Raw genomic sequence first — 23,280 nt, 5'->3', positions numbered from 1 at the left:
AGAAGAAACAAATCAGTTGTACTTGTATTACCACATTCGATTCCAGAAAGATTGGCAGCTGGTGTAAGGGCAGGGACAAGGATCAATGTGTAATGGAATAATTGGCTAAACCCCAGAGAATGTTGTGAGATGTAGATACTGTATACAGTGCATGGCCAGTGCCAGTGGGTTTTAACTTACAACTGTGCTGCAAGTCTTCTAATGGTATTTGTCTTTCAGACACGGGAATTCCCTTTGGGTTATAGTACAGATTAGGTTTTTATAAAATAGCTATTGAAAATACCAGAAATCTTCTTCACTTTTGGTAGTTTGGTAGATGTTATGTGGAAAGTTGTGTTAGGTCCTACAGATCTTCTGTGATTGCTGGGAGCTCATCCCATGGACACAGGTCTTGGGGAAAGACCAATTCTTGATATGAAGTAAGAAAATAACATTTTACAATTTTGATTTAAGAAGCTACCTTCACTCCTAACCATAATCGTCTTTAACCCCCACTCCCCAGTCAAAAATGAGATCCCTATGCCTCCTTCCCCACCACCCCCAAAATTGGAAACCATCTACGTGAAGGTAGATGTCTACGATATGCAGTTCGGGTACATAAAAACATAGAAGATATTTGGTTTAGCTTCCTGTCTGATATATCTGGTTTGTACCAATGAGCAGCCTAGATATTTAAAAGTGAAATATCAGTAGGTAATGTTGCCTGTTATGTGGGGATTTAGAAAATGTTACACATCTCAACATTTCAGTAAAGCAATATGTGGGCCTTGTCAAATAAAATGGAGTTATGAATAAAATCCAACTAAATATCATACAAGCAGAAATCTAGCATGTGCTGGTGTGATGCCTACTCCATGGAGATGATGAAAGGGCTAATGTGGCCTGATGAGGGTGGGCCAGTTGTAATTAATGATGTGACCCAGCTGGGGACTGACTGATGTTATTAACAGAAGTTTAGTGCAGAAGGAAGCTACAGGGAGAAACTCTGCAGCCACTCTCCCGATAGGGAATGAAGAGACCTGGGAGAACAGGGGGGCTCTGGCAGGGTAAGGAGAAAGCCCAGAGAAATGCTTGGTAGGGAGAACTCCAGAGAGGTGGCAGAAAGTGAGTGGAGTGAACCTTGCCTGCATGTTCTAGTGTCCTTGGAGTGGAACCCAGTGTAGAGGGCAGGGCAGGCCTGGGTTCCCCTACCAGCCATTAGGGAAGGTGATATAAAGCCTCTGACGTAAGCCGATAAGGACTTCTGAGAGCCCTGAGAAACTGGTGTATAGACCACTGGGCCCAGAATTGAGGGTGGGAGACCAGATGGAGGGATCAGATACTTGTTTTTGCTACACCTTCTGTTAATTTGAAATGTGACTTGTTGGAGGGCTGAGTCATGAGATGAGGCAGACCACTGCAGGGCCAGAGCAGCTGTTGGCAGGGGACACTACATGAAGAGAGTATGCTACGCTATGCCAAGGTGTGAGTGGATGCTCCAGCAGTAAGTGCACTCTAATACCCCAGGAATCAGTCACAAGAACTGAAATAAATGTAGCAATGCCCCTAAATGGCATGCCTTACCAACAGACTTAGCTGTGTTTCATATTGTAGCTGTTGTCTTTTTTGATTTTTCTTTCCTTTGGTCATCAGAGCCTCTTGAATGCTAATTTATTAAAATCTTCCAGTTGTTGACAGTCTGATTAAATCAGGTGGATTACAGGGATACTTTTAAAGTAAGCAATATTCAGGGAAGCGCTAATGTTTCATCATCTGAAATGAAATGTGAGTGATTAGAAACCCTGTTTTGGGATCAATAAAATATAGTCTAGCAGAAAATCAATGCATATTATAGATATGCCTTTTAAAAAAGCATTCCCCACATCACAGCTGTGAATACATCAGATCAGTGGACAATAATCAATATGTCGGTTTAAAGTGCAGTTTCATAAATGCTTTTACCTGGAAGCATCTTAATGCCAAACAAATGTGGCCTCTTTTTTCCTCTTCCTGTTGCGTTTTTCTTTCTAATCTTCCTACCATTGATTCAGTGATTCAGGCCTCTCCTATTCCTGCTGCTACTTTCCATTGCATCTATTTTTAATTTCTTCTCTAGACCATTGTTCCTGACATGATTCTCATTGTCTATCTTCCCTTTCCTTTCCCATTCTCTCACTTCTGATTCTTCTGTTTTCCTTTTATCTTTCTCCTTCCTCCCCTGTCTTCCAGCTGCTCCCATTCTTTCCTTTTCTTGTTTTCTTCCTTCCCTTTGCCTTCCTCCCCCTTTCTTAGCTGTTTCTAAACCACTTTGGGATCCTCAGAGGAAAGATGCTTTAGAAGTGCAAATACAGGATTAAGCTGTAGATAGATTATTGGTTAACAGAAAAGGTAACTAAATATGTGAAACCTACTGCCTGTTGGGTCAGGTCTAGTGAGATAATGCAGTTTAATAATGCTTTTGTACAATGTGAGATAGCACAGTTCAGTGATATTCTGCCAACATTTTAACAAAGGGCTCTCACAAAAATTCTCTTTTGTCCTACGATACGCTCCAGAACCTCAGCACCACCCAGTTCCCTTCATGCCCATTACTTCCTTGATACAATTAATTCTCCTGAGGGATACTATGGTCTGGGCCTCCCTATCCACTTAGTGACTGCTCACCCTCCTACACGCTGCCTCTCCTGTTCCTCCAGTTGCAGTAAGGTCTCTGGAAAAGGTGGTTCCCTCCTGCTTCAGGGATGCCTATGACTCCATGATTGAAAGGATGGAGGGGTGTGTGTGTGTGTGTGATGATGATGCTTTTCATCAAATGTTTCTGTGACTGGTGATACTGGTTCCTCTAGCCCAGGGGTCCCCAACACGGTGCCTGCGGGCGCTATGGGGTCCGCGGGGGCATCTAAATGTGCCCGCATCCTGACCAGCGGTGGAGCACCCGCTGCAATGCCGCCGAATTTCTGTGGCATTTCGGCGCGACGCCTCTTGATGACGTCACTTGTCGGTGGCAAGTGACATCATCGAGAGGCGTCACCGCCGAAACGCTGCAGAAATTCAGCGGCAACGCCTCTCAATGATGCCACTTGCCACCGAAAAGGGGCGTCTTCGAGAGGCGTCGCCGCCGAAAAGCTGCAGAAATTCGGTAGCGACGCCTCTCGATGATGCCACTTGCTGCCGAAAAGTGACGTCATCAAGAGGCGTCGCCGCCGAAATTCGGCGGCATTTCGGCAGGTGCTCCACCACCGCCACGGTCCTTACGAAAAGGTTGGGGACCACTGCTCTAGCCATATTTGAGACTATAGCCACGGTTCTCAAACTTCATTGCACCGCGACCCCCTTCTGACAACAAAAATTACTATACGACTTGGGGGTGGTGGTGGGGGAGAACCATAGACAGAGCCCACCTGAGCCCCGTCACCCAGGGTGGTGCGGCCAAAACCAAAGCCTGAGTCCCACCTGCCTGGGCAGAGGGCCAAGCTCAAAGCCCGAGCTCCACTGCCCGGGAAGGGGGGGAGGGGCAAAGCTGAAGCCCAAGGGCTTCAGCCCCGGGTGAGGGATCTGTAAGCTAAGCCCTGCCACCCAGGGCTGAAGCTGAAGCCTGAGCCCTGTTGCCCAGGGCTGAAGCCCTGGGCCCCAGCAAGTCTAACGCTAGCCCTGGTGACCCCATTAAAATGGGGTCCCGACCCACAGTTTGAGAACCACTGGGCTATAGGAACAAAGATGACAGACTTTCAAATCCCCCCTTGCTTTTCCAGCACCCTGGCATCAGTGCAGCGAAGGAGAAAGCCTTCTGCAGAAGTGGAAGGGGAGGAGTTAGCTTTCTCTGACCCATGTTGCTCTGTCTCCTCCCATCAGTGCTGTCTGCAGCTCTGTACCCTACTAATGTGCCTCTGCTCCATCGGCGAGAAGTAAGGCAGATGATCAGTTCTCATCTTCTTGGTGCTGGAACAGAGTAGTGAGAACAACAAAGGCATTTAAACAAGAATCCCCCCGAAGCTCTGTCCACAGTGTCCCAGACACAATTGACTGTTAGTTTATTATGAATCATCTGGAGGTCTTTGCCTGGGGTGTTTAATTCCTACATACCCTGAGAGTGTGAGTCTTCAGGAATATTTATTATTATTATTATTATTAGTAGTAGTAGTACTAGTAATATTTTCATGGATTTAGAGTAAAATAAAATGTTTTACAAACATCAGCTGTACATGTGTGCTCACAGCTGGTAAGTTGTTAATACAATACAGAGCTCCCAAATTATTACCTCTGTGGGACTTCCCAGCATATAATATCCTCTCTGGATTTGCTTCTTGGATTGCATGTTCTGTGCAGCAGGGACTATTTGTTTTTGTGTGTTTTACGGCACCGGCACTTTATTATTAGTACTAATACTCCACATTTTATTGTTTGAAAATGAAATGATTCGCTTTCACATCATGAGTCTTCAGCTACGGAAGGTGTAAAAAAATATTGCCTTCAACCATCTTATTAGCTGCTAATGATTTTAACCCTTCTAGCCCTCATTATCAACTGTGCATATATCTATAACAAAGCCATTACGCCAACAGGGAAACATTCAAAACATCCCCCTTCCACAGCATTTGTAGCCCTGGCATTTCACAGAACAAGGGAGCAAATTTGGAATGCAGTGTTGGATCTGCATGATGGTGGGTGCAATGTGCTTTTACTAGGTTACCAAGACAGCATGTTCCCAGGTCCTTTTAAGGGCATTAACAAGCCAGTAAATTATATTTGAAGTTGGAAAACAATAATGATCATAGGTTAAGTTGCATTGTGGCGCCTTTGTGATCCAGAAACAACATATTTGGAAATGGCCATATGTGCTCACTCCCCTCACCAATTCTGGTGCCAGAATTGCTAAAATCTCATTTTTGACACTTCAGTGTTGCAATTTTTCCTCTTGCTGGCTCAGGAAAAGGCATTAATAGATGCTGAATTAAGACTTCATCAGAAGTCCCTATTTGATTAATTTAGAATGCTTACAGCTATCTTTATTGAATGTAGTGACAATTACAGCTGTTGGCAGAGCAGAACTAATTTAATCTGTTTTGGCTGCTGAAATTTGTGAAGGAGCCAAGAATGATTTCTGGGAAGAATTGTTAACCCTGAACAAACAATCCTGTAAGTTTCGGAGTGTGCTATCATACCCTTATTGTTAAATATCAAATATCCTGATGCTAAATAATATGCAGGTTTTTTTAAAGAACATATCCAGTAGTGGGAGTGCAACATGTTGCATTTTGGGAACCCTGGGTTTGAATGAAGATTATGCATGTTAGGGAACAGACCGTTATCATTTTAGAGAAGATGAGCACTGCATGTGTGGGAAGCTACATCTAGGGGGGATTATCTCTTTGAATCTTGTAAGGATCTGACTTTTTTCCTTTTCGGCAGGGGGTGGAAAAAGTTAACTCAGGATACAGTCCCAAGCATTCACTGATAGTTGTATAAGGTATGTGTAGATGGTACATACCTTTTATTTTTCCTTACAAAGTCATATTATAACTTTCCTAACCTTGTCATGGAACAGCTTTGCTTACAAAACTGGGACTTTCTTTGTGGGCAGGTGATCACAGAATATTCATTACATTTGTATAAGAGGTGACAGCTTTGTTGGCACAGAACGAAATGTGAGGCTTGCAGGCCCTAGTCTAAGATTTAGATTTAGCAGGATTAAAAAAAGGATTAGACATTTATATGCATAGCAACAATCTTCAGAGTTGGACTTGTTATAACAAATATTAAAACAAACAAGCAAGAGGAGAGAGAGAGAGAGAAACCTTCAAGCCTCAGGGAATAAACCAGATTCTTAGGAGGAGACTTTCCCTTGAATCAGGTTATTCTGTTGCAGGGTTTCTTTCTCTGAAGCAGCTCAGACTGGCCAGACATGATGACAGGATACAGAACTATATGTGACACTGCCCTGATCCAATATGGCCATTTCTGTGTTCCTGTTCTTCCCTAAGACATACAGTTGCACACCTGCTCCTTTCCTTGTGCCTTCTTGGTGCCATAGAGCGGGAGTAAAAATGATGTCTTTCTATCTAATCTCTTTGGGAGCATGGTGGAAATGGACTTTCCCTACTTAGGGAGGATGAAGAAGCTTGCCAAGTTCTGCAGCAAGAGTTGAGAACTTGGAAAGCAGAAAGACGTGATCAGTTCCTCTCTTGTGCTCCTCTCTCCTATTTTGGCTTCATTCTACTTTCCCAAGACTTATAAAAAGGTGCAGTTAGGAGAATCACTTTCTCCCCCAACTCCCACTTCACTGGTCTTGCTTATCTGAGTAGTGGTTCTCATCATATGTATGTGACATCACTTCTTTAAAAACAAATTACCAGACTTTCTAAGACACATTGACAACGGCCAGTTTTTTTTATCCAATCACTTTGTCATATGTACGATTGGTTGGAATCTCTTGCCTTTGGTCTACAATTTTTCTCATATAAAATGCTGATTCTTACATCAGAACCCACAGTTGTGTGGGTACACTTGTAAGACTTTTTAAAACACAGAAAGCCTGTAGGCCAGGGTAAGTGTAGGTATCTAGAAAATCGTTAAGGGATGGTATCCTGAACTCTCCCTTAGTTGATGAGTTCCCGTATTTTCAAAGAAAAAAACCGTGGATCTAGAGGGCACAGAGTTAAATAATGTAATTTCTTTATTTGTAGTGCAGTAATCTCTCTTTATGGGCTCTGACATCCTCCCTTTTGGATACTAGTCACTATGAATCACCTGCCTGAGTTCTAGTGTTGTGATACATTTGGAATCTGTTAACTTCTTCATGTGACAGTTCAAAACTGACAAAATACTTTTTAAAGTGCAGTAAGTGATGGGGAAATACATTGTAATATGAGAAAACAAATAAAAATCATCTCATTGATCTGCGTGGGATTAGGGAGATAATATATCTTGTTAGTTTTTTTTTTTTTTTAAAGAGACTGCTCTAAATTCTGATGCTGGAGGTGAACAAATTATAGTCAATTTCCTATCATCTTTTCAGTAGGGTGTGACACAATAATCTAGTTGTACAAGGGTTGCTTCTTGCTTATATTTATTCCCAGACTTCAATGAGAGCTGTGTATCAATATTTGAGGGCAGAATCTGTTCCAAATGCTGAGTGAATATTCAGTGAACCAGAAGCAAATATAAGGAAGTATAAGCAAGAAGCAAAGCTTGCACAGCTAAATGACTGTCTCATCATAATAAAAAGAGAGTAGGAAAAAACTTGTATTCCACTTTCCAACCATGAAATTTAGAAAATGAACTCTTAAAAGATCCATTAGGACCTAATTCCTCACATCAGTCATTTCTGTGGCCGTTTAGTCTCCTCTTTCCATTGACTTCAATAGGCGTTGAACATGAATATCTAAGGCAGAGTTTGGCCCCTAAAATTGGTTATGCTGGTGTCTCATCCCTCTTTAAAATTTCTCTTCTAATATAAAATATTTCAGATACAGAATATTGTCTATAAACAATAGACGTGGCTCTTACTAAAGTACTTTGATCTTCAGCATTAAAGGACATTTCCTGAGAAATATCATTTAAACTTATATAAATGGAGGAAATGTGAAGTTGTTCTTTCTTTTACATTTTCATTTATCATTTCATCAGAGATGTGGCACAGAGAAATCCTTTCTCCATGCCGGCAGTCACAAATTCCTGCCTGTGCTTTTTGTGCCTAATTAGCTGTTTCTGTTCAATGCTTACTGTAAAATATTTCTTTATATTTCCTTGTCTCTGCACATCAGCTTATGCCATATTGAATAAGCTTTAAAGAAATGCTCTTTTTCTGGCAGGTAACAAACATTGTAAGTCGAAAAAGACATGCTCTTCCTGTGGAGATGGATATCATAAGCCATACTGATCACTCTTCCAGTCTGTAGCACTTAGTTCTTTGATGCTGTGTTGCTCATCACTTAACAATTACACCAATCACATCTGCTTTCCTAGTGGAGAAGCAATTGTGCAAACTGATTTTTTTCTTTCAAATAGATACCTTTTAAGACCTCTTAAAATCAAGTTCCTCACAGAGTAGACAGGGGCCTGTAACGTCCTGGTGACACTTTTCAGAAGAGTAGGGGTTTTCCACAATGTCTTAGCCAGTAGTCCAGTCTCCTTGACAGTGCTGTACAGTGTGTTGTGTTTGTCTGCATGTCAGTACTGGTGTATGTACATAATTTGGGCATAGGTGCTGCAACTAGGGTGCTGGGGTTGCTGCCACACCTTCTGACTTGAAGCAATTTCCATTATATACAGGGTTTACAGTTTGGTTCAATGGCTTTCAGCACCCCCCAATATAAAGATTTTTCCAGCACCCCTGAATTTGGGAACCCCAGAGAGGAAAAAGTGCTATAGAGATGTCAGATATGATTATATTAAAAGCTACAGCTTATAAGACTGAAAACAACTGAAAATTCAACACAATTAACTTATATGTAAAAACAAATATAATTTTATCCCATTATAATTTTTGAAACTTGGCTTTTGGTCATGAATTTATTCAATATGTGTGGTAATAGAACTTGTATGGAACACTTCCATTGACACAGCTTCTATTAATATTAGACTGAGATCGGCTTTGATATCCTACTGAGCTCAAGTAATTTAGACTTGATAAGTGTCATTGGAACTGTAAGAATTGTGTGAGACCTCTCCATTGCTAGATCTTTAGGAGTCAGTACAATGTAAAGGCAGTTGAATGAGATGCTTCTATTATCAAGTTTTTGCAGACTGTTTGTATCTGCAATGCTGTCAATGAAGCAGTAAGTAATGTACTGGAATAGGATTTCATTGTGAGTAATTTGTTGATTAAAAATGTTTTGTTGAATAACCTTTCCCTCTGCTTCAAGATACCAGTCCACACAAAGGCCTGAAGTATCTGTAATACTTAGGGATCAATTATGCCGTGTAGGCACAGCCCATTGCAAAGGCTGGTGTGAAGCCACACTGCTGCAGAGGGAACAATGGGAGGCATTCTGCAGGTTACTATCCTCCATATAGCTGGTACATAGGGTGGGGTGGGGACAATGGCAGAGCCATGGTCCTGGGTTCTCCTAACCCTTTTGGGGCATTGAGTATCCCCCTAGGATGAGAGAACACTGGTTGTGTGCCTCATGATGCTCTTTTGCCCTCCCCCCACTGAGCTACTGTCTAGTAAGCAAGCGGAATTGGCCTTTAACTCCTTAAAATTAGGCCATTTTAGTTGGCGTACGAGGCAGGGCTTAAATTCAGCTGGAGCTGTCCAGAGCGGCGCTCTGGTAAATATTTCAACTCCCTTGGAGTTTTTATAGCATGTGTGGGGGGCTCCAGGCGATACTCTATAAGAATTTAAGCCCTGGTATGAGGCAATGCAGTATTGGAGAAAAACATGTAATTTTTTTTTTTTACTCGTATTAAAAATAACACACTAGAGCAGGGGTGGCCAATCTGAGCCTGAGAAGGAGCCAGAATCTACCAATATATGTTGCCAAAGATCCAGGGCCGGTGCAACCATTTAGGCAAACTGGGCGGCCACCTAGGGCACCTAGTGGTTGGGGGCGCCTAAAAGTCCCCTCAGGCGAGGAGGTGGAGTGGAGGTGAGCTAGGTGGGGGGGCACGTGGGGAGGGCTGCCTGCAGTAATGCGGGGGGGTGGGCGCACACAGGGGAACAGCTCCCCACCCCAGCTTACCTCCATTCTGCCTCCTCCGCTGAGCACACAGCTCTGTCTTCTCCAATCAGCGCCGCAAGCCTGGGCGGGGAGGAGAATTAGAGCAGCGCCGGCGTGCTCAGTGGAGGAGGTGGAGCCGAGGTGAGCTGGGGCGGGCTCCCCAGGCAGGGTTAGCTGCCTCGGCGGGAGTCTCCCCAGGCGGGGTTAGCTGCCATGGGGGGATGGGGGAGAGTCTCCCCGGGTGAGGTTAGCTGCTGGGGGGGGAGAGTCTCCCCAGGCAGGGTTAGCTGCCATGGCGGGAGTCTCCCCAGGCAGGGTTAGCTGCCACGGGGGGACGGGGGAGAGTCTCCCTGGGCGGGCTTAGTTGCTGTGGGGGGACGGAGGGGAGAGGGGTTAGCTGTCGCGGTGGGGGGGTAGCTGCTGCGAGGGGGGGCTCCCTGGGTGGGGGGCTGAGTTAGCTGCCATGGGGGGGAGGTGCAAGGTGGAAGTTTCTCCTAGGGCGCGAAACTTCCTTGCACCGGCCCTGCAAAGATCCACAGTAATAAGTCAGCAGCCCCCCAGTAGCTCACCCCTAGTGCCTCCCACCCACTGGTGGCCCTGCTGATCAGTGCCTCCCCCTCCCTTCCCACGCCTCCTGCCCATCAGCTGTTTTGCGGTGTGCGGGAGGCTCTGGGGGGAAGGAGGGAGGAGCAAGGGTGCTGGAAGGGGTGGGCGCCTGGGGCAGGGCCAGGGCCAAGGGTTAAGCAGTGAGCACCCCCTGGCACATTGGAAAGTTTGCGCCTGGAGTTCCAGCCCCGAAGTCAGCGTCTATGCAAAGAGCCACATATTAACTTCTGAAGAGCCGCATGCCGCTCCAGAGCCACAGATTGGCCACCCCTGCACTAGATCATTCCAGTCTAATAATTAAACTTCACTCCACTCACCATTACATTGACTAGGAAGCTTACTATAGTGATCTGGAACATGATGTCCAAATACCGTAGTGTGTTTGTAAAGGGTAACAACTTTTACTAAGTGTTTTTAAATTATGTAACATTGTGAAAGAAGAGAAACCCAGGTTTGGGTTGGAAGTCTGTGTGTATTGTGGAAGAGACTTTCAGAGATTCAGAGGGCTGGTAGGTGCCCAGTTCAGTGAAATTCTGTGAGAGTTAGGTACCTAACTGTCCTTTGTGCCATTGACAGTTGTCCCCATAGTGCATTTCTGGAAGAATGCAAGGTATAATGCGTTTTTGGAAGAAACACAGTAACTTCACAAGGCCCCTGATATCTAGAGGGCTAAAGCTACTAGTCAGAGGTTGACACCCAGGATGAGGAGGCACCAGCAAGCAAGGTCCAGTGTTATCTACAGAAGCCTCTGGATTGTAGATGTGTGAGTCTTCAAGTCCCAGTTAAGAGAAACCCAAGAAATACTAACAGTTGATCCTTGCTGGAACTACCATGATGATGGCCATCTTTGTTTAAAATCTATTTTTCATAGAGAAAAATGTCCATTGAAAATTATTTATATTTGTTTTGGAAAAGTTTATCTTAAATCTTTCTCTGAAGGAAATATCCTGGATGTCTTGTGTGGATTTTCCAGAATGTGATCTTTACTGCAAATGCAGCATTTTATGTTTTTAATTTGTAAAGGATTTTCCCATATAATTTCAAATAACTTTTACTGAAACAAAAGTGAAAATAAATATGCATATCTTTTTGGTTTTAGTAACCTTCAAATTATAGCCAGGAAGCTATTATGGTTAATTTAACTGTTCAGAGATGATAAACCTTTTAATCCATTTGAGCGATAGAATTGATAGTTATTGAACCGTTAAGTCTAAAACCAAACTTGCTAAGTATGCTTTCAGCTAACAGGGCGATTTCATCATATTGTCAGGGGGCCTGTTATTTTAAAGAAATTATGTTGTGTGTAACTAATGATGTGGTCCCCGAGGCAGGCTCATGCAAAGAGATAATAGAAGTGTTGTGTTGCCACACAATATCTACTGAATGTTAGATAATAGAGGTAAGAATTATGTCAAACTCAGGGCCCATTACTTACCCCTTACCAATCTACTTACATGTTCTTGTAATTTTCATGTACTTAATAAATCGTTTCATCCCATTAATCATTCATTTAGAATATTCTTAGGAATTTTATTTAATTTCTACTAATATTAGTAGTCATTTATCTTAACACAATTTCCTTCAAAATATAAAGCCAGGTGGATATGATTGTTTAATACTGTTTTATTTGCTTTTATAGCTTATTATATATAATGCACAACATGCAGATATCACAGAGTCGTCTCCAGATTTGACATAACTGTTGGTTCTTTATCATGGAATATAATGCTGAAGTCCTTTATTTTTAGTTTTAGTAGGAATATTTTCATGGTGAGGAACCTTGTTGAATGGTAGCAGGGGTCCTGATGTATATGAGATATACATGTAATGTATTGATGGATGAAATAGATAATTTATCTATATGAATGAGCTTTTGAAATGCTTTTGGAAGTGGGACTATAGCAGACCACACAACTGGTGTATGTAGAGGGATTGTCTCAGTGTTTACCATGATGTTCCTTGCTCTGTACCCCAAGGTGGGGTGAAGTCTTGCAGTCCTTACTCATGCAAAATTCCCAGTGAAGTAAAAAACTTGTTTTGTTTTCAAATATCGAATTTCCCTTTTTTGTTCCAATCCTTGTTTGTTCTAATATCTTCTCCCACTGCAAGTACATTTATTTAGATAAAAATTGACTGCTTAGTTTCATGGGGGATTCTGTTGGCCTTGTTCAATTGATTTTTAAAGATGTCTTGTTTTATTGTAACACCAGTATTTTTGCTTTTGAGCTTCTGGTTTGAATGAGCAAAAACACTCAGGGAAAAACATGGCAAACAGTGCTAAATTTTGCATGCTTTCAAGGCAAAATTGTTAATCCCTCCATCATTTCCTCTAGCTTGGGTGGGGAGAAGATCTCTAGAAACCATTTCATTTCGTGAGGGGGCCAGAAGAGAATTTAGACCAGGGGTGTGCAAACTATGGCCTGGGGGCCACATCTGGCCCTTCAGACATTTTAATCCAGCCCTCAAGCTCCTGCTGGGGAGCAGGGTCCGGGGCTTGCCCTGCTCTGGAGCTCCAGCCAGGGAGTGGGGTCAGGGGATTGCCCCGTTCTGCACATGTTGTGGCTTCGTGTGGCTCCTGGAAGCAGCGGTACGTCCCCACTCCAGCTCCTACACATAGGGGCAGCCAGGGGGCTCCGCACACCGCCCCTGCCCCAAGCACCACCCTTACAGCTCCAATTGGCTGAGAACCAAACCCCTCAGTCCCAGCCCGGAGCACCCTCCTGCACCCCCAACCCTCATATCCAGCCCCACCCCAGAGCCTGCACCCCCAGCCGGAGCCTTCTTCCCTTCCCGAACCCTGGCCCCCAATTTCTTGAGCATTCATGTCCCGCCATACAATTTCCATAGCCAGATGTGGCCCTTGGGCCAAAAAGTTTGCCCACCCTGACTTAGGCCAAGACTCTGTTTCCCCTCCTCCATGACTTCCTCTCTACCAGTGGGCCACATGCTTCCTGCTGTCCTTGGGGGTTAGAGGACATATCTTAGTGACCTTTCTTAACCCCCCCCCCCAATGTCAAGGTTGTGTGACGGCTGGTTCCCTCCCTCCATCAGATTCTTCTAGGGTGGCTACTGGCTTATCTTTATATGCACTGGCAAGGTAGACCCCCTCTTCCCCCCACTCCTGTCTACAGAAAGATCTTGTGACAAGGGATGTGGGAGGAAGTGGGTGGCATCAGTCTTGGATGAAACTTGTTTCTGGCTTACTAAAATATTCTCAAATCTTTTGGCAAATCTGGGCAAAGTTTTAGGCTCATTACAACTCCTGTTCCTTCAGGTAGGTCATTTGCCGCTGAGCTTCCAGTTCCTTAAAGGTGATTTATTTCACAAGTTTTAATTTTTCTTTACATTGGCAGATTTTGTCTTTGATGAATGTACAAAGTGCTCCTCCTTGCTAACCTTTCTAGCATGTAGAGCATTAGTCAGTGATTACAAGTGTGTTGTATATATTTCATTGTGAGGACATCATTAAATGTAATGCATACTCTGTAATATAAACTCTGTTGAACAAACCTGGTGGCTGTAACTTAAAAAAAGTAGCAACCCCTCCCCCCTGATTAATTTCTGTGTAGGTTATTTTGTGATTCAATTCTTGGAAGTCTCAGACTCCACCAAACCACTTTCCTTCAGACACATTGTAGTATTATGGTGGGGGCAGGAGTACATGAACTTGGCCTCCTCAGTTAGCAGGATAAAGAGGCCTGTATTCCACTCCTCTTTTCAGTATTGGTTTGAAAACCATAAGGTTCCTGAAACCAGGGAAGAAGTTTGTAATGCAGATCCAATGAAAGGTCTTGTCTTCTGTAAGCCTGACACACATTTGTGTCTGATTCAAACTTTCTTATTCTGTTCCTTATTCTATAAATTGTACATCTGACACACAGCTACCGGAAACTTTTAGTTTATGGTTTGACTGCTGTGGTTTGTTTTACTGTGCATTACATTGAATTTGTCAGCCGTTGTCTTATCTGACATTCCATGACCATCCCAGATATTTTCTAATACCTAAGGTTGCTAATGTTGAATGAGTGCTTTAACAACACGAGTACAGACTTGTTAGAATCTGTTTTTGCCTCCTACCCTCCCCAGGCTATAAATATTTCTCATAAACCATAGTTTTGTGATATTTCTTACCCAAATTTCCACACTTGTTGCTATTACAAAACGTTGAGGGACCATATACCTTGTACCCACACACATACATACAGTTCCCTCTAATTCATTGTGAGTTCTTATCCTCTTTGCAATGTGTGCAATTCAAAGTGTGTGTGTGTGTGTGTGTGTGTGTGTGTGTCTCCCTTGAACTTCTTTCAGGTAGAGCAGGTAGGCAATTCTTCCCTTGTCCCAAATCCTTTGCATCTCTTCAGCACCAACAGTTTCAAACTCTCACAAGCAGTGGTAATTTCCTGTCTCTTTCGCTGGCTCCCAGTGGGATAGCGAGTACACCATCTGGATCCAAATAGATTAGCACAGTTTGGAGACCTAGACCTTGTAGTGGACGCAGCTTATCCATCTTTGGTTCAGCTGCTGAGCTCTACCAGGCTGTTTCCAAACTCTCACTGAGCTGTAGTTGGCTCAGCCTTCAGATGGTGACTATGATATGTCATGTCATGCCAGGTGGTCTGCCCACAAGGAGAGCTTCCTGTATAGTTTCAAAAGAGCTACTGAGCATGGTTTGTGCCACAGCCCAGCTTGTAGATGTTTTTGCTTCCTCTGGTAGTGTCATTTTGTCCAACTCTGGCAAGTCTGTAAACACACAGAGTCCCCAAAAGTAAACCAATAAACTGTGTCTCCACCTCACTATTTCGTCCCTTATTTACACCACTAAATGCTGAAATGCATGCATGCGGATAAACCATTTGGCTGTTGTTCTGCATATGAGAATGTTGGCATGAGTACCACAGTTTCTCTTTATGAAGAAACAAGTGTATCACTTCAGTTATATAAACACAAAAATAATTTAAAACATGGGCTCAGTTCAGTAATCCTTATTCTCATGGATCAGGCATTGAGAGAATTGGGTTTTAATCCTGGTTTGCTGTGTGACTGAGGCCTGGTCTTCACTGGGGGGAAGGAGGTAACGTAGCTGAAGTCGACATACTTAGACCTACTCACCGCGGTGTCTTCACTGCGGTGAGTTGACTGCTGCTACTCCCCCGTCGACTCTGCCTGTGCTTCTCGCAGCGGTGGAATACAGGAGTCGACGGGAGAGTGCTCAGGGGTTGATTTATCGCGTCTAGGCCAATCCAGCGGGTAGTATAGACATACCCTAAGATAACATTTGAAAGAAAATTTCAAGCAGATTGCTGTGTTCATTGAAATAATACTGTTGCCTTTAAACATTTAAATTATTTTGTACTGTTTTATATTGGATTGTAAGATTTAATAAAAATAGATTTTGTGGAGTTGTATCTTCTCATAAAAAGAACTGGTACATCTTGCACTATTATTTTTAGGTATGTGTCTTTCACGCATTGCTGCAAAATTATTGACGGGTTGTCACTTTCACTGCTGTTTCAAAAGATAACATGTCTGGGCTATGGTGAAAACAAATTACAGCCCCTTATCTAGAAGAAAACAGCTTCCAATGCCATGCAAGACACATTGTAGAGAACAATGGGTAGACTCTTTATTTAAAATGGGCTGGTAATTTAAAAGGAGGGGCTGCGGTTTTCGGGTTAACGTGCAACACAAACCCAACTAACCCCCCCCCAATTCTCTGAGATGATTGCTTCACCCCTCCCCACACCGCGTGGCCAACAGCGGGGAACATTTCTGTTCAGCCACAGGCAAACAGCCCAGCAGGAACAGGCACCTCTGAATGTCCCCTTAATAAAATCACCCTATTTCAACCAGGTGACAATGAATGATATCACTCTCCTGAGGATAACACAGAGAGATAAAGAATGGATGTTGTTTGAATGCCAGCAAACACCGGGACCATATGCTGTGTTATGCAATGATTCCAGACTACGTGCTACTGGCCTGGCATGGTAAAGTGTCCTACCATGGAGGACGGAATAAGGATGCCCTCCCTAGAAATCTTTTGCAAAGGCTTTGGGAGTACATCCAGGAGAGCTTTATGGAGATGTCCCTGAAGGATTTAGGCTCCATCCCCAGACACGTTAACAGACTTTTCCAATAGCTGTACTGGCTGTGAATGCCAGGGCAAATTTATCATTAAACACAGTTGCTTTTAAACCATATATAATATTTACAAAGGTACACTCACCAGAGGTCCCTTTTCCACCTGGCAGGTCTGGGAGGTAGCCTTGGGTGGGTTCGGGGGGTACTGACTCCAAGTCCAGGGTGAGAAACAGTTCCTGCCTGTCGGGAAAACGATTTGTCGGCTTGCTTGCTGTGAGCTATCTTCCTCGTCCTCAAAACCCGCATCCCTGTTGTGTGCTACTCCATTGATGGAGTCAAGCACAGGGGTGGGGTAGTTGTAGGGGCACCTCCTAGAATGGCATGCAGTTCATCATAGAAGTGGCATGTCTTGGGCTCTGACCTGGAGCGGCCATTTGCCTCTCTGTTTTTTTGGTAGGCTTGCCTCCTTAAATTTCACGTGGCACTGCTGTGGGTCCCTGTTATAGCCTCTGTCCTTCATACCCATGGAGATTTTTTCAAATGTTTGGGCATTTTTCTTTTGGAATGGAGTTCTGATAGCACGGACTCTTCTCCCCTTACAGCGATCAGATCCCATACCTCTCGTTTGGTCCATGCTGGGGTTCTTTTGCGATTCTGGGACTCCATCATGGTCACCTTTGCTGATAAGATCTGCACTCACCTGCAGATTGCCACGCTGGCCAAACAGGAATGAGATTCAAAAGTTTGTGGGCCTTTTCCTGTCTACCTGGCCAGTGCATCAGAATTGAGAGTGCTGTCCAGAGCGGTCACAATGGAAGACTCTGGGATAGCTCCCGGAGGCCAATACCGTCAAATTTCGACCACACTACCCCAAATTCGACCCGGCAAGGTCGATTTCAGCGCTAATCCCCTAATCGGGGGAGGAGTACAGAAATTGATTTTAAAAGCCCTTTAAGTTGAAAAAAACGGCTTCATTGTGTGGACGGGTGCAGGGTTAAATCGATGCAACGCTGCTAAATTCAACCTAAACTTGTAGTATAGACCAGGGCTATGTGGAGTAGGGCCTGAAGAGGAGACAGTCCAGGATGTATATAGGGAGAAGAGGAGTCAAGGAAGCAGAATGCTCACTTGATATAGCTTTCTCCAGTCCCAGGCATTAGTGCAATTCCTCAGCAGAGTATGATTCAGAAGTGCAAATGATTGGTAGCTATAGCTGTATTCAGGCAAAACGAATCTCCGATTCCATCCTAAAAATCAGGATTGTTCTATCAAGCTAATTTGCTAACTTGATAAATTGGGAACTAGTTCTCAATTGTGCAAAAGTTACTATAAAATCATAATTGTATAATCCCCCAGTGTGTAATTATGGTCCTTTTTGACAATATTATTTGAGATGTCTTGAATCTGTAAACACAGTGCATGCATTTGCAGTAAATCTCTGCAACTACACTTCCAATTAATTCTTTTTAATGAAAATACGTGGTATATTGCAAATTGATTGCTTTTCTAAGTTCAGTGCAGTGGTAATTTTTCTTTTAGCACCTAAAGAGTGTGGTCCACTCTTATTCACTAATTGCTTACAATTTTTTTTTTTAAAACTGAAGCCATTTTAAAGCTAACTTAAACTTGGTAACTTCTTAGCTTTTCTCTTTGCCAACATAAAATTAGCTTAAACAAATTATGCTGAACAAAATTCCTCTCTTTAGGCCTTGGATAACACTATTTCAGTCTAAAGAGAATTTTAATGACTGAATTACAAACCACCTGAAAATAATGGTTTAATAGAGATACTAGCTAACCCTTAGAAATGGTAATATTGCAGTGGGTTTTGCTATACATGTTGTGGCAGAGCTCTGACCTTGCTCCCGTGGGTCCTGCACTTCTAAGCGGTTTATGCTAGCCTCAGTGGCTCACTGTGACCCTCCATATAGTCCTTCTCTCTCTAGGGCCAGGGTTACAGTCTACTGAGCTCTTTTCATCATAAGCCAGCAGGGAGGTTGGTGAGAGAACTCCCACAGTCTCTGTTGTCCCTAGGGGCTTGTTTCAGAACAGTTTAGCCTCCTGTCCTGACAGGGGCCTGACTTCCCCTCCCAGGAGATATTCCTGTAGTGGTGGGTTGGGGGGAACCCGGGCCTGGCCTCTACTCCGAGTTCCGGCCCAGGGACCCTAATGGTAGCAGCTGTTGGCAGCCAACCTTTCACTGCCACAGTTGCTACATTTCCCTGGGCCACTTCCCTACAGCTCTCCTGCTTCTCCCTTCTTCACCCTTACCTTGGGGCTCCCTTAACGATGGTTTGAGGGTGTCTTCATTAACCAGCCCTTCAGCCGCACTTCCTCTCCTCTGACATCCTGGCTCTCCCCTGCCTGACTGGAGTGAGCCCTTTTTATAGTATCAGCAGGGCCTTAATTAGAGTCAGGTGGTCACATTAACTTAATGGCCTCACCTGACTCTTTGCAGGTTAATTAGAGTGAGGTGTTGTCATTAGCCTGGAGCAGCCCCTGCTCTGGTCAGTCAGGGAACAGAAAACTGTTAATCCAGTGGCCAGTATATCTGCCTTCTGCTATTCTGCTGTACCCAACTGGCTTGGGTCTATCACAATATATAATGGCAAAAATAATCATGAGCTTCCAAAGTATACCACAAAGTAGCTGGTAATTACATGCCTGTACACTAATAATATTATTTGTTTTTTTTTCTCTAGTTTCTCTGCTTGAAGAATATAAGAACATTCCTTTCAGCATGTTGTGAGATATTTGGGATGAAGAAAAATGAACTTTTTGAAGCATTTGATTTGTTTGATGTGCGAGATTTTGGAAAGGTAATTTAAAATTTCCTGTTTACTAATATCTTCTTTTTTTTGGCTGGATAAAGTGGTTATTGGGTAATACTTGCCATTGGTTTTATATAGCAAAGATGTTTGGTCTGGTTTTCTTCTTTTCACACTTGTGTTGCATTTTTCTTTTCTTTAAGTCATAGTTGACAGAGGTCACCTGCCTGGGTGTTTTAACCATTGTGTCCTTTAGATCTGCTCAGAGATCTGCTTTAGATCTGCTAGAATTGCAGTGGCCAATGTATACTAGCACTTCCCATCATTAGTGCTACTGGTGATGCACTAGTGCTAGCACTGGTGGAAGACTTTAGGGGAAAAGTGTAGTGTAAGAGAGGCCAAAGAGGTCAAACACCTAATGTTCTACTGATAGATTCACCTCTTGGTTCCTCTCTTGGTTTGGCTTGCTCACAAGGGCTGTTCTGTTGAGAGCAAGTTACAGGCAGAAAAGGAGCAATGTTATGGGGCAGAGAAGGACCATATAGTGGATTGGTGTCATAAGGAAAAATGTGCACAGCTGGAGGAGCAGGGAGTAGCAGTGGTGGGTGATGAGAAGAGGAGTCTGGGCTGACTGTAAAGTCAAGTAAATCAAGCAGTCACTTGGTGCTCCATATCTTTTGGGGGGAGCCTCCTATCCCGTGCAGGCTCTCAAGCTCTTGGAGTGACTCTACCTTTCTCTCCAGCAGTGGGACTTAGGAGGGAGAAACAGTAACTCTAAGACCCTTCATCCCCACCCCCTTATGGTGAAGGGAAAGGAGTGGTAGGCAACTCAAGACTTGAATTCTCTTCCCCCACTTCTAGTTGCTTGAAGCTGCTGTGTTGTCTGTGGGCCTACAAATTGTAAGGCTTGGCACTTAGAGGAGTAATGGGAAGAAGAAAAGGATGATAGGAGTGGCTAAGCATGGGGAGGGAGAGAAAAGTGAGGTTTTTGTGTGAACAACAGGTGATAACAGTAGTCAGATGACATGACAGTGGAAGTGGGATGTCCCTAACCTGCAGCATCACCGTCTTTGCACCTATAATTTTATTCATTGTCTAGGCTGGCAGAAATGGATGTAGGTTTAGTACAGACACTCTTTGTCTTTTCTCCAATATTTTCAAACCAGACTATCAGACAGTATGAACATGTTCTGGCAGGCAAATGTCCTGGTGTTCAGGACTACGGTCTGTGGGAACAAATCTGTTACGTACAGTTAGTGTGTCATAATGGATATACCAATTGCATGACAGAACAGGCAGTCTCTGAAGTCTGGGGAAAGGATATAATTGCCAACAGTGTCCACAAATAGCAGGTTCATTTTAATAAGAAATACAGACTTTAAGATTGTATACAGTAGAATTGTTTGAGCAAAGCCCTCTTTTGATGATTACATCTGAATGAACACTAAATGTAGGTCCATGCCAATGTTCTAATAGGCAATTTAATGCCAAGACAGGTCAGTTTGGTTATAATTAGCACTCCCACAAGCTACTACATTCTCTACCTGTGCCACTCACAAAGGTGCAATTTGTGTTCTGCCTTTCAAAAACCAAATAAACCCTTTTTTCGGTCCGGTCCTTACAACTGAATGTTCATTGTTCAGTATAAATGAGGCCCAATTTATCACTATATGTGGGACCTGGCTTTTGGCAAGTATGGTTTAATAGATTCATGTAGCCAAATGATCACTGAAAATAGTAATCTACATAACATAGTTCCACTGTGTTGGCTCTTCATGTACCTTTGGATTTCTTATGTTTTTTCTACACTTTTCGCCCTAAAGCAAACCTTACAAGTAGTCTTCCTTTTGGTTGCTTTCTAGATAATAGCACACTTACCTTGCTATTTGGGGATGGAAGGACTTCTGTGCACAGGCGAAGTAGATATGACCAAAGGGATAGGTATTTAGTATAGGAGGAGGGTGGGGAAGAGAGGAAGGGAGGGTGAATGAGAGACAGAGAATAGAGGGTCAATGAAGTAAAAGAAGGGGCATGAGAGAGGGGAAAAAGAGGGTTGGGAACTGTGAAGAGGAAAGCTTGGTTTGAGAAGGAAGAGGATAGATGAGGGAAGATAATGGGTAAGAAGGATGTGAGGGATATGGGGTTATGAAAGAGTTAGGCTGGTTAAGCAGAAGGGAGGGAGGTGGTCCAAGTGTAGATATACCCATAGTTAAAATAGTGGTGGGGTGCCACAAGCCGGGGCCCTTCCAGTCTGGAACTGCTTGACAACTCTGGCATCTTTTTCTTTCAAACAGTTTTAAGATTTAACCCCCTCACCTTCCTTGTCTGTTTAACACGTGACAAAGCTCCCAAGTACCATTTTTACTGCTGTGAGACTGAGACACAATGCTAATTAGTTACTGTGGGCTTCTCTGAGTTATAAAGAGCTATGTATGTAAACCTGTGATTAGTTTTTCTGTGCGCAAAAGCTGGCTTTCTCTAGTGTATTGTTTGTAACCTCCTACATACTTGTCTGCTCTCTGCCATTGCCAGCATGTATTCAGCACAGATTTCTACTTCTGAGTCAGTGCATCACTCCCCTAGTTTAACAGAAGAGCCTATACTTATCTAAAGACCATGCCACATTAAAAATATTCCAAATCCGAACAAATATCTCAGAAATAATTTCCCCTTTTTAACATCTGAAGATACAATATTTCCATTACTTTTTATACATTGCACTTTATAATAGACAGGAGGCCTGATTCTTATTTACACTAAGGCTCCTTTAAGCTGCCTAAGGGTGTGTCTACACTACGGGATTATTCCGATTTTACATAAACCAGTTTTGTGAAACAGATTGTATAAAGTAGAGTGCATGCGGCCACACTAAGCACATTAATTCGGCGGTTTGCGTCCATGTACCGAGGCTAGTGTCGATTTCTGGAACGTTGCACTGTGGGTAGCTATCCCGTAGCTATCCTATAGTTCCCGCAGTCTCCCCTGCCCATTGGAATTCTGGGTTGAGATCCCAATGCAAAAACAGTGTCGCGGGTGATTCTGGGTAAATGTCGTCACTCAATCCTTCCTCCGTGAAAGCAATGGCAGGCAATCATTTCGCGCCCTTTTTCCCTGGATTGGGAGCTCAGCCAAGAATGCAAATGCTTTTCAGAGACTGCGGGGACTTTGGGATAGCTGGAGTCCTCAGTACCCCCTCCCTCCCTCCATGAGCGTCCATTTGATTCTTTGGCTTTCCATTACGCTTGTCACACAGCACTTTGCTGTGGCCTCTGTCTATCATAGCCTGGAGATTTTTTCAAATGCTTTGTCATTTCGTCTTCTGTAATGGAGCTCTGATAGAACAGATTTGTCTCCCCATACAGCGATCAGATCCAGTATCTCCCGTACGGTCCATGCTGGAGCTCTTTTTGGATTTGGGACTGCATTGCCACCCGTGCTGATCAGAGCTCCACGCTGGGCAAACAGGAAATGAAATTCAAAGATTCGCGGGGCTTTTCCTGTCTACCTGGCCAGTGCATCCGAGTTCAGATCGCTTTCCAGAGCGGTCACAATGGTGCACTGTGGGATACCACCCGGAGGCCAATACCGTCGATTTGCGGCCACACTAACCCTAATCCGACATGGCAATACCGATTTCAGCGCTACTCCTCTCGTCGGAGAGGAGTACAGAAATCGGTTTAAAGAGCCCTTTATATCGATATAAAGGGCTTTGTTGTGTGGATGGGTGCAGGGTTAAATCGGTTTAACGCTGCTAAATTCGTGTAGTGTAGACCAGGCCTCAGTGATGTAAAGAGACCTTAATGTAAATAAGAATCAAGCCCATGGTGTTGCTTTCTGGTACTGGTGATTGAAGTGGCTCACTAAGCATATCTAACTACTTTTGTTTGATTGTTTGTGCAATATAAAGAGATTGGCAAACCAAGAAATTCCACCTGTCCGTTTATGCTACTGTACATTTTTTGCTATGCTAGGAATAGTTAAGCTATAGCATTGTACTTCCAGTCTTTTGCTTTCAAACTTGTTACATTGCTTATTCAAAAATACCAATGATTTTTTCTTGGTTCTGTGAACAGCAGAGGAATTAAAACAAAGTCTTTTAACAGCTACTGTTGCAGTGACTGCTCTACCAGGTATCCAGTGTTTGCTATAATTGTAGGGTCCTTATCTAGACCTTTGTGTCA

At 43.5% G+C, this 23,280-nt stretch overlaps 1 protein-coding gene across 1 annotated transcript in view; it reads left to right on the top strand.

Annotated features, from left to right (window-relative positions):
• Positions 1-23,280, top strand: part of VAV3 (vav guanine nucleotide exchange factor 3) — a 235,071-nt gene that overhangs the window by 33,483 nt on the left and 178,308 nt on the right. The window contains exon 2 of the mRNA XM_045028140.1: positions 19,034-19,150. Within this exon, the coding sequence (XP_044884075.1) occupies positions 19,034-19,150 (117 nt within the window). The remainder of the gene's footprint in view (positions 1-19,033; positions 19,151-23,280) is intronic.

The sequence above is a fragment of the Mauremys mutica genome, chromosome 8 (genome assembly GCF_020497125.1).
Source record: "Mauremys mutica isolate MM-2020 ecotype Southern chromosome 8, ASM2049712v1, whole genome shotgun sequence".
In the NCBI taxonomy this organism is placed as follows: Eukaryota; Metazoa; Chordata; order Testudines; family Geoemydidae; genus Mauremys; species Mauremys mutica.
The sequence above is the reverse complement of the archived record's forward strand: the minus strand, read 5'-3'. Positions and strand labels throughout refer to the sequence as shown.